Below are 12,182 nucleotides of genomic sequence, written 5' to 3'. Positions count from 1 at the left end.
CCTTTTTAGGAGTGGTAACCCTTCTCCTGACCTGTAGCAACCTACGTTAGTTTTGTCTGGTTTTGTATTTCCCATAAGTGAAATCCTTTTGTATGTACTGTTGTTTTAGGCTTCTGTTCTTTAAAAAATATTTTTATTTATTTATTTAATTTATTATTTTTTTTAAGTAATCTTTACACCCAATTTGGGGCTTGAACTCACAACCCCAGGATCAGGAGTCACCCACTCCACCGAATGATCCAGCCAGGCACCCCTAGGCTGCTTTTTTTTTTTTTTTTTTTTTAAGATTTTATTTATTTATCCGACAGAGATAGAGACAGCCAGCGAGAGAGGGAACACAAGCAGGGGGAGTGGGAGAGGAAGAAGCAGGCTCATAGTGGAGGAGCCTGATGTGGGGCTCGATCCATAACGCCGGGATCACGCCCTGAGCCGAAGGCAGACGCTTAACTGCTGTGCCACCAAGGCGCCCCTAGGCTGCTTTTATAAAACAAAATTTGTGAGGCATATTGTTAGGTGTTCTTATAGATCGTTTATTTGCATTGCTGTATTGTATTTCTAAAATACTTTCTTTTAAAATACAATATTCAGACCTAAAGACCTAATGTACATCTGCCCAGGTTTATGGAATCTTATTCTTTTGACCCCCCCCCCCCCCAGTACCACCATCAGCATAGTAGAACATGTTAAATTCGTAGTTGACACCTTTCTTCGGACTCTCCCAAATTTCTGCTTTTCTTTTCTCTTCCTCCAAGTTAACTATTTTCTTGAAATTGAGGGCCATCCTTACTGATAAAGGTTTGTTTGGGTTTTTTTTGAGGAGGGGGGGAGAGAGAGGGGGGGAATCTTAAGCAGGCTTCATGCCCAGCCTAGTATGGGGCTAGATCTCACGACCCTGAGATCCTGACCTGAGCCGAAATCAAGAGTCAGATGCTTAATCAACTGAGCCAGCCAGGTGCCCCCTACCCGTAAGGATTTTATGCCCTCACTGCGTATCTAGTGCCACAGAAGTGTCTGTGTATTTCCATGCACATGCATTTTCTATATAGTATTTTCTTAGTTTTTAAGCTTGACACAAACGGTACTGTACTATATATGTGGATGCGTACCTGTTCTTGTGTGTCCCTCATTCACGGTGAGTTTTTGAGGTTCACTTGTTTTGTCACTTGTATATGTAATTGTGTTATTGTGATAGTATATTGCGTGATTATACTGTAGTTCATTCGTTCATTCTTCTACATAGGATATTTATGTTTTCTTCCAAAACTGTCGGCATTTTAAAGTAGCTTCAGACGTATCTCTGTGCACTTGTCGGCGTTTCCCTAGGATAGTGGTCCTCAGATGTGAGCATTAGGAATGTTTGATTTTCATGACTGGGTAGACACCACTAGCATTTTGAGTGTGCTTTGGATGAATAAAATCCAAACATATTGGTTAAAGCATGCATAGTTAAAATTAACATCATAGGCAGTTGGAGAGGATAGTGATCCGTGAAGGTACACTAGGCAAATATTAACCACTAGAAATCAAGTTTTAAAAGTATTAATTTCAGGCCAAAGAAGAAAAAAGTAATAGGCATAAAAAATTAAACTATATAATATATACTAATAAGTAACTGAGTTGATATAGTGGTTCTTAATATCTACCGTGTGTGTGTATATTTGTGTGTCTGTGTGTATGTATATACACACATATATATACCTTTGTATATACCTTACAGTATGGCCTCAGAATTAAAATAGAAATTAGAATTGACACAACTGTGATACATTTATAGATCTACAGTCATGTGGGAGATTTCCTTTTTTTGTTTTAAGGTTTTATTTATCTGACAAAGAGCGCACACACACAAGCCAGTGGAGTGGCAGGCAGAGGGAGAGGGAGAGCAGGGAGCCCAGTGTGGGGCTCAATCCCAGGACCCTGAGACCGTGGCCTGAGCTGAAGTCAGATGCTTAGCTCACTGAGCTGCCCAGGTGCTCAGTCACGGGGGAGATTCTAACATGACTGTCAGTGACTAACACATGCAGATGAATATCTGTAGATTATAAGGAGAATATTTGCATGCTGCAGTTTAGAAGTATAAGGTAATTGACGCACATGGAGAACTCTGCACAGAGCACATAAATTTACAAAGCACGTATCTTTTAAAAAAATTGACTTTATCCTTGTTTGCAGATAACCTTAAATTCTCTGAACATAATATAATCAGTAATGTAATTAGAATTCAGAAGTAAACAGGTTATTTAAAATAGAAATCCTATACATTGAAAGTGCTACAAAAATGTACTTTGTGTTAAAGAGGACCTTATTTTTGAAAAACTAGAGCAGAACACACTGAGAATACTACAAAGCCAGACTTATGAAAAAGCAGCTAATGCCGAACTTAGAGGTCAAGTAACACCCTTCGCTATCATTTAATTAATTGTTTTCTGTGTATTGTTTACCCAGGAGCCCATGACTAGGAAGCAGTGAATCTTATATTTGAATTCAAGTCTCTTTCATTCAGCATCTTGCTCTTAGTTGAAATTTCACATACAATTTGTGCATTTTATCTGAAATTGTCTTCTTCTGTGACATGTTCTTTACCTATAAAGTGTAGTTTGGGTCTTCGTGAAATTTCTCATGAGTTAGCGACACTTCTCAAAAGTCTTACGATACTATGCAGTATTCGGAAATAGTGAACTGTTTTGTATGCCTTTTAGTACAAGAACATTATTTCTTTTAAGTAGCCATTAAAAACACAATGTTTTGTTGTCTGTTTTAGATTGATTACTCTCATCATGAACAAGCTTGGTACTACATGTAATGTGTTGTTAAAATCTCTATAGCGTTCTCTAAAGTTTCAGTTAACTCAGAATACTTTCTATATTAATAACTAGGAAGAGCAATGTAAAGTTATTAAGGAATCCTTTGGATCTGCAGGAAAGGGGGAATTGTGAATTAGTAACTGTTAGTTTGTCTTGTTTCTGTTTCAGTGGAGATTCAGGCTTACTGATAGTTTAATTACATGATTTTAGAGATTCTGAGGAAGGTATAACAATTTGATTCTGCAGTTTTCTTCAGCATGACAAAAAATTAAATACTTGTAAAGGAAGGAAGAAATACACCTTGTGTGATAAATCTTCAATTACAATCTGTATGAAGTGAAAGTTGCAGTTTGCTGTTAGGAACCAACCTTCTACTGGGTAGAAAGACCCATGTCCACCGTTTTAGACATGTCATTCCCATTCAGTCCATGTGTCTGGTCATTTTCAAAATTTTGTTGAACTGTCTATATACGAATTTATCTGAGTACACCTTTTCCATTCAATAAGACCATGAATTGATGCCACTCATTTTGTCATACTTTTTTTTCATTTTGCCTTTTTTTTGTTCATGAAAAGGCTGTATTACTCCATCTCTCTCACCCAAATTTGTTTACTAAAGTGACCCAAAATATATTTTTGGGATTACTTTTGAAGTATTATCTTTGTATTCCAAAGCAGGCCCTTCCGAAACTGATGATGTTGATGACAAACTCCCCCTTTCGAAGTCTTTACAAGGTATAACCTTTTTGCTTCCGTTTTCCCACATACTGTTCTGATGTGATGTTCTTTATATTGGACAGACTGTGTTTTAGTATTAATATCTGTATTGTTACTTTTCTAAATGGAAAAGGAAAAAGAAAATGTATTGGCCTTTTTTTTAAACATAAATGAACTTCACAAGCAACAATTTTTCAAAACCAATTTTCCCTTTTGTGAATCTAGTAATGAATCTCGAAATGGGTACATGACACACTTTCATATTTAAGGTAAAGTACACATTTATACCTTATATCAGAATAGCCAGAAATACGGTGTTTATTGTATAGTTAGTAATGTAAATTTCGATAAGGTCATGTTGATACTTAGTTTTTAGAAAGATTTGTGAAATACCACTTTGTAAATAAATCCCTAAGTTTATTAATTGAATACTTTTCTGGGAATTTTTGTAGAGTGTGCCGTTAACTTGATAATCATAGGCTATTTGTGATGGCTTTTACTTCTGTCTATCCTGGCTGTGGTCGAGTAGGATTTTTTGTTTGTTTGTTTTTTGGGGGTTTTTTTTTGTTTCATTTTAGTTTTACTTTGACTGTAAATGTAATTGCTTATTTCAGATTTAAAAAAAGAACAGAAAGGACGCAGAATCATTGTTGCCATGCTCTTTGTGATATTGGGGTGGAACTACCTCCTTAACTAGTTATTCTTTACCCACCCTTCCCTCTTGAAATACTGTTCTCTGCTCCATTATCTCGCATTCCTCTGACCTCACATCTTTGTTTTCTTTGACTTTACAGTCAAAGAAGCCAATGCTCCATGAATTCAGATGTTAATGTTAAAGGTTGGGGGGGCATTGTGTGTTGAGAAAGCATAGTTTAAAAAAAGTTAATTAAAGATTAGTTCATGGCTCTAGGTTTATAGATTTACCTAGCATTTTGAGCTCAGGTGAGTTTTTATAATATGGAGTAAGTGGAACAGAGTCCCAAGATAATTATGGCATCATAAAGCTAGACATTTAAAAACCCAAAGTATTTGACCTTGGTATGGCATTTTAAATTAAATGGTACTAGACACTGGATGGCAGTTTTTGAAATTGTAATCGATACTCTTAAAAAAGCAAGATATGCTTTTTAAGATACTCTTAAACCTATGTCTGAGGGTCACACCTTTAGTATAGCTTCTGAGTTCAGTTATCACTGGATGACCAAATACATTGGATTTTGCTTCCCCTGTGTGATTTGTTCTTACTCCTAGGTAATACAGTTTATTGATACACAAAGGCAGTGATTTTCAGCTTTTTCCATGTTTGCAGCTCAGACATTTAAGGACAGACAGAGGATGAATATTCTGGGGCAGTTTGGGCAATTAATCCTAAGTGGCTCTCTAATGTTGTAGATTACTTCTTTCCTATTTATGAGTAAAACTTCTGCTCTAGTAGGATGAGCCTGTTTACCTTGTGACTGCCTAACCTGATACATTGCTTTATGTTCCAGTTTTTAGAAGCAGGCAGATTATATTACCTGAATTAAAATGCTTTTGAGACTAAAGGTAGTATCTTAAATTTTAACTTACGAGTTTCCTTTTAGTACAACTTTGATTAACTAATGGGGATTGAGTTTCCATAGCTTCCGCCATTGTAAAAATGGAAAGCAGGAAACATTCACAGCCAAACCTGAACTTGTTTGTGTAGACTTTAATAGAATCTGTGAGCAAAGATAGCATTTACTCAGATTTGTGTTTTTGTGTGTGCGTCATTGACAGATGAGCATGGTACCTTGAACCACAATTGTTCTGTATCTCAAATTCCACCATCTATCAGTAATTATATTGTATAGTTACAGTAAATAACATGAAATCCCCAAACCTACTGAGGTTTACTTTATCTATTTACATTTTAAAATAGCTTTTTGTGCTTTCAAATAGAAGTGTTACATGTTTTTCTGAATTAGATCACATTGTTGGAATTAACTGCGAAAGAGTTAATCAGTTTGTATATGTTTGTATGGTTAAGTGTTAAATTATTTGCACTGTTGCCTAGTTTCTCTTATTTCAGTGTAAGTTTTTACTGGTTTAGTATATGTGGTTTATTTTCTCTTTAGGAAGCCATCATTCTTCAGAAGGCAATGAAGGAACAGAAATGGAAGTACCAGCAGAAGGTTAGAAATAAAGGGATTTTTAATTTGCAGTATTCATATTATGTTTGTTCTCTATTAAATATTACCCTTAAAACACCTTATTTGGAACCAAAAAGATGATTGTTTTGGTATGCCTTCTTAGCCAACAGGTTTATTTTTTTAGTCCTAAAATGTAATTTACATATTTTACTGTACTGAGTAATAAAGCATATGGGGATGGAAACGGAAGTGGTAAGTGAAACTCTTCATGATGCGAAATGCTGCCCTTTTATCCTCATCGTCTCGTGCCATATTAAGGATCCCTTAAGAAAGAATGGCTTCAATATTTTAGACCTAAAAATATGACTGGCTTCTGTTTATATTTCATTCTTAAACATATTACTTAATGGTACCATTTTTTAAAGTAGAGTAGTATTTCCACATAAGATTAATAAAAGAGGGATTTTCGCTCTGCTTATTCTGTTTCCCAGCCAGTCCTCCTTCGATTGTGGCATTGAGGGAATATTTAACTGTGGTGCGGCTCTTTAAATTCTCACAATCCTAAGTGAAGCTGTTATCCTGCCAAATGCCTTCCTATTTCTCAGCAATTTATGTAGCTTCAGAAGAACTCTCGTAGATTTCTCCCAAGGAACATGATTGGTGTTAGGTACCTGAATCTTGTTCTCAGATTATGATTTCTCTCATAAACTGGTCATGTTGTGCCTCCCCCCCCCGCCCCCGGAATAAAAAGGGAGTCTCTACGGTAAATTTTTATCCCTTATATTTGCTTTTTTATTTAACTTTTTAAAGTCATTAATTTGATTTCTACCCTCTTTTGAGGAGAGGGAGGTCTTAAGGTCCCTGGAATGGTGGCTAAGCCTTCCAAATTCAATTTTAGAATTAGGGTTTCTAACTGAAGTACCTTTCTTGCAAAAAATATTAAGATGCTTATTTTTAACAGTATTTTACATTTATTTTTGAGATATTTTTATAGAAAATTGTGTGGATGATTTTTTTTTTTTTTTGATGTTTTACTGTGTGGAGGTAATTAGATGTTTCCTTTGTAACAACATCTCTGTTTTAGATAGGCGGTCTGCATGCAACAGGGATACCTGTGTGCAGGCCACACAGGGCCCAGGCAGTCTTCAGGCAGTCTGCGTTGCTCCATAGTCCACAATGCTGTCATCAGATACTAGGCTTTGAAATACTTGATGTTTGAGATTTTTATTGTCACACTGCAGTATGAATAGAGTTGAATCGAACCTGGGTTCTGGTCTTTATTCCTTTACTAACAAGTGAACATGATCTTTGGCAAATCAATTAATTTCTCAACCTTTGCAAAATGAAAAGAGAATTGACGAGGATACTCTCTAGCTGAGCTTTCTAGCACTAACATTCTGATGTACATTTGTTTTGTGTAGTAACACAAATATAAATAAAATATCCAAGTCCTGTATCAAGTTAGGGGCTAGAGTCCTGTATGCATCTGTCCTAGTCATTGTCTTAATATGAAGGTCCCCAAAGCAAAACGTTGATTGTGGTTTTATTTAACCATGTAAACCACTCCTGGGATTTCTGAAAGGAGAGGGGAAATAGTAAACAAAAGAGAAAGCCTTTGTGTCTATCCTAGCATTTTCTAGTTACAGCAGGAAAACAATAGTGATGGCATTATAATCTCCTTCCTCTAAAATCAGAGGCTTTTGAGTCCATTAATACTTAATGCAAGTAACTTGGTTTTATCAAATAGTTTCCCAGAGTTTTTCTTTTTGGTTTCTCTCATCCCTGTTTGCAATGAAGAGGGTCAGATATTTTAACCTAACAACTATGAGCTGAATTCAAATGCCAGTAAAAATTTTCTTGTAGGCTGCGTTTGGAGTAACAAATCAGTGAAATGTTGGAACATATAGAAGTGCTTTATAATGAATGTCATTTTAGAATTTTATTTTTTTCAAGATTCTACTCAGCATGTCCCTTCAGAAACAAGTGAGGACCCCGAAGTTGAGGTGACTATTGAAGGTTAGTTACCTTAAAAGCCTTGATTCCAAAAGTTTACTTCTGGTCATAAAACTCTTTGTCACATTCACATTGCTAAGTATGCATTTCATTCATTCTTAACGGAAACTTGTGAAAAGAATTGAAGCATATATGTGTATGTGTGACCAAAGCAGCCCACTTCCCAGCATCACAGCCAGTGCTTTGGGAGTTCTAGACAACAAAGCAAGCTGTGAGCACAGGCCGTGGCCCGCGGGTGGACCGAGCCATCCTTTTCTGTCACCGGGAATCGAAAATCAATGAAAACTATGACCAGACATGATGCACACGAGAACAGACTTTAGAACCGGTGGTTGGGTCGTGGTGGAAGGGAGCTAACCAGTACCTCAGTGAGCTCTGAGGGAAAGTGTGGAGAGGTAGCCTGTCATTCTTCACGTTTGCCCCTAGAAAACTATGAGAGGCTAGTGCAGAATCTGTCTTTAAAAACAATTATTGAAGCAGTAGTGACTAGTAGAGTCTTAAGTAATGTCTGCAGCTAAAGTGGCTTCAAACCTAGTTTTGTCTTCCAGGGTACTGCATGAATGCAGATGAGCCAGAATTATGTATAAATCCAGCTAATAGGATTATTAACAGTGTCAGTTTTCATACTTAATAACTACTAAATGCATGTTGATATTTTTCCTTTTCAGTTAATGTCTCTCACTACCCCTCTAAAAGGTTCCCCCCCCCACCCCCAGAGTAGTTCTTTCCTAAGGTAAAATATTGAAACACTACAATAAATTGCACTGTGTGAAGTTTTATTTACCCCTCTGCCCTGTTCTTAAGTCCCTAAACGCAGGGGTAGATGTCAGTTTATTGTGCATATACGTAAAAGGAATTTTATATATAAATAAACATGTATGTATATAGTTTTGCAAAATTATGTGGGTCTTCTCAGCATACAACATTATAATGGACTTGTAAAATACACGTATATCACATTTCCATAGATTTCCCCCCACAGTAACCACACATCTTGGTACTTCAGGTTTTTGGGGTTTTTGTGTGTGTCTGTGTTTTTGTTTTGTTTTTTTGTTCTTTTCCTGCAGCCTAACCTTACTTAATTTGATCTCTCTCTCTTTTAATAACCTGGCTCTTTTGTCATTTGGTTATTTATCATGTTTGGCTGTTTCATACTACTCAAAATGTCTTCATTGCTTCTGAAATATAAGTTGACAATTCTCATGAGAATTTATGTCATACTTATGTGTTAATATCTCAGTTAATATCACATACATATTTCTTGTATCATTAATGTAATTTTACTGACCTAAAAGTAGTTTTGGATTGTTTGTAGTCAGCATTAAATACTCGAATTTAATTGCTTTTTAGTTAGAAACCTCAGTGATGAGAGAAGGATATCTTGAGAGCATGTAAATATTATACACACTCAGAACTTTGTCCTTTCTGTAGAGATAGGAAAAACAGATGAGTATTAAAATTATTAGAATAAAACTTTTTTTATGAGAGAGAGAGAGAGCAGGGGCTGGGGAGGGGGAGAGGGAGAGGGAGAGAAAGAATCTTAAGCATTTTCCCTGCTCAGCACGAGCCCGATGTGGGACTCAGTCTCATGGCCCTGAGATCATGACCTGAGCTGGAACCAAGAGGGGCGCTTAACCCACAGAGCCACCCAGGCGCCCCTAAAATAAAACTTTAAAATAGGACTAGTAACCTAGTGGATTTATGAACGCTTAAAGCAGATAAAGGCTGTTAAAATTAGAAAATAAATACCTGCTTTTGTAGCACAAGACCTTTAAAGATAGTCTTGAAATAAATGGGTCATGAGCCTAAAGTGTGTCAGTGTTTTCAGTTTTGACTCTTTGGAGGAAAGTGGTAAATCCTATTTCTTTGAATCTTAAGACAGTGCCAGAAGTTTGCTTTACCCAGCTGAATTTATCAACAAGTGGTAGAATGTCTTTATGTTCAGAAGAGCAGTGAAATGCCAGGTTTGTGCAAAGTAATTGCTTTTCAGGCTGTCATTCTCCACAGCACATCCTTCATGCACATGATCTATACCAACCTGAATTAAAATTGATAATTAGCTTTTAATTCGTACATGCAGGAAGGTAAACTAAGGTCAAATGAGAACTTACATGCACATCTGTTTGATAAATATATTGTATCTTTTTTCTGGAAAGATGATTGCAGAATGGTAGAAACTAGTTCAATATTGAGAGTGAGAAAGATAAAATGTGGTATATCTCAAAATAGAAAAAATACACAGGCACTGAAGTAGGGGGGTGGTTTTTTGTTCATTTTGGTTTTAAATAAGTGACCTGAAAAAGTTTCGAGATTGAAAATTCTCTACCTTTTATGAACAAAAAAAGTTTAAAAGGAAAATTGTATCTAGAGAATGATGTTAGTTTTATTTAGGAAAATGCTGGGCTTAAAAGAAGAAAAATGAAGATAATCCTGCTTGCTTGGGATGACTTTTATTTTCTCCGTTGTATCTTTCTGCATTTCCCAAATAGTTTATAGAAAAGGAAAAAAAAAAAAAAGAACTTGTCACGAAGTAGGTTTGTTAGACTTTTCCACAGCACTCTATCACCGCTCTCTGTGTTTGAAATCATGTGGAGATGCAGAGGGCTGATTTGGCATCGATGCGGACGCATCATCTAGGATCAAAGTCCTCACCGTTGCTGGAGGCGTGCTCAGAGTTGTGCTCTCCCGTTCGTGGTGGTCCATTTGTCCTTGAAGTCAGTGGTATACATTCCCGCCTTGTGTGACTTAGGTTTGGGAAATCGCCTTTGGAATAAGAGGACCACGCTTGCCTTAATCTAGTCAACACCGTGCCCGCATTTGGAGGTAAAATCAGACTGCTGACAGGTCTTTGATACGTGCAGAGAAAATCTTATTTCAGAATTGTTTGATTTATCGGTCATGGACATGGTAATAAGGGGATGTTTTGTGCTTCAGGAGAGGTTCCCTGATCACGCTCACTTTTTTAGGGCATTGGTTCCCAAACCTGAGCTGTTCACACATGTCCATTGTGCTGTGGCCTAACCTCCTGTTGGTTTCTTCACCCCAGATTTTTCTTTAAATGGGTTGTAAAGAGATTCATTTAGAGATTAATCCTTCATCTTCTTAAGTAAAACTGTGTTTGAAATAGTAGATTTTCTTTCTCCTGTACATGGAAACACATAAATACTTCAGCACAGGAGTGCAGTTCTACACGTAGTTGGCACGTGGGCTGTCATCGGGGAACATGTGTTAGAGCTTCAGTGGCTGGATTATGTGTCATCTTCTGCTGGAATCCTTTTTTGTGACATTCATGCATAGCCCCTTCGTAAATATTTGGCTGCTGCTTATGCTTGAGGACCGCACTTTGCAAGTATTCATTCAATCATTGCGTAAATACCAAGCACCTTGTACGTGCTTTGGCACCGTGCGCAGTAGTAAGAATTTAGGCGTGAACAAGATAGGCAAGTCCACTGGAGGGTTTTGATGAAGAGGAACGACAGTTTCTTTCCTTCCCTTTGAAGAAACAAGGCTGCTTTGTGAAAGCCCGAGAGCAGACTGGAGTGGAGCAAGAACACCAGCATAGAAGGCTGTTGGTTTGGCTACCCAGGGCCAAAGGCTAGGTGTTTCAGAAGAGGACGGAGGCAGTGAAGATAAAAGTGGGTGGATTCTGGGTATGTTCTGAAAATAGAGTCAGTAAGTAGGCTTTGCTGTTCATCATTATTTAATTATTGTGCTTATCTTAGAAATGTTACCGGCGCGTTCATAGAATCTGGATGCTTGAGTAGGTTAGTATTTGAAGTTTTTGTGTTTTGAATTCTATAGCTGCTAAAGAGTCACGTAATGAACTTCCAATTGTTTATGTAGAAATTAGAGTTTTAGAGGAGTTGGGACCTGGATCCATGGATGAAAGCTGCTATCCGTTAATTTGAAATGTGTAGGGTAATTCATGGCTCTGCGTAATTTCAGAAGGGATAATAGTGTCAAGTTTATTTCGATTCTTAAAAAATCGGTGTCAGATTGTATGATGAAAACATTACTATTGGATTGTGTTGCAAATAAAAGTAGCAGGCGATTTGTTTCATATTCTGTTAATCCATTCAGCATTCAGGATGCCGTAATAAATTTTAGCTCTGAAGTCTGTGCTGTCCTGTAGGTATATTCATAAATACGTTGCAAAAAGGAGAACGGGCTTTTCTAAACACACATTTTGAGTTAGGGACAGTAGCTGCCTTTTTGCAAGATGTGGTGGGTGCTTGTATTACTACTGGCAGCATAATACTTAGTTCTTCCCTCATAATAGCTTCTGCACGTTAAGATACGAAATTTATCTTAAAAGATTTTAGCATTGATGATGTAAACATTTTCAGTTTGGGCTTGAATTTGAAGCTTCCTGAAATATGTGTCTTTTAACACAAAAGTCGTTGCTTCTAATATGGAAATGCCACGGTTAATTAGAGTGACCGTGTTCTGTCTGCCAGACCCGACTGTCAGAAGAGGCAAACGCTTAGAGCTTTATTTGTATTTTTGCTACAGAGAAGTAAGTAATTTTGATCCTTTG

At 37.0% G+C, this 12,182-nt stretch overlaps 1 protein-coding gene across 6 annotated transcripts in view; it reads left to right on the top strand.

Annotated features, from left to right (window-relative positions):
• GTF2I (general transcription factor IIi) overlaps positions 1-12,182 on the top strand; it is a 98,287-nt gene that overhangs the window by 46,914 nt on the left and 39,191 nt on the right. The window contains exons 10-12 of one of the 6 annotated variants that reach the window (XM_026515951.4): positions 3,483-3,539; positions 5,618-5,674; positions 7,586-7,648. In XM_026515951.4, coding sequence (XP_026371736.1) covers positions 3,483-3,539; positions 5,618-5,674; positions 7,586-7,648 — 177 coding nt within the window. Of the gene's footprint in view, positions 1-3,479; positions 3,540-5,617; positions 5,675-7,585; positions 7,649-12,182 lie in introns of all 6 variants that reach the window. The other 5 variants (XM_026515950.4, XM_026515952.4, XM_026515953.4 and 2 more) reach the window with 5 other exon arrangements.

Source organism: Ursus arctos, unplaced genomic scaffold (assembly GCF_023065955.2).
Source record: "Ursus arctos isolate Adak ecotype North America unplaced genomic scaffold, UrsArc2.0 scaffold_2, whole genome shotgun sequence".
NCBI classification, from domain to species: Eukaryota; Metazoa; Chordata; class Mammalia; order Carnivora; family Ursidae; genus Ursus; species Ursus arctos.
This window is presented reverse-complemented; position numbering and strand designations above follow the sequence as displayed.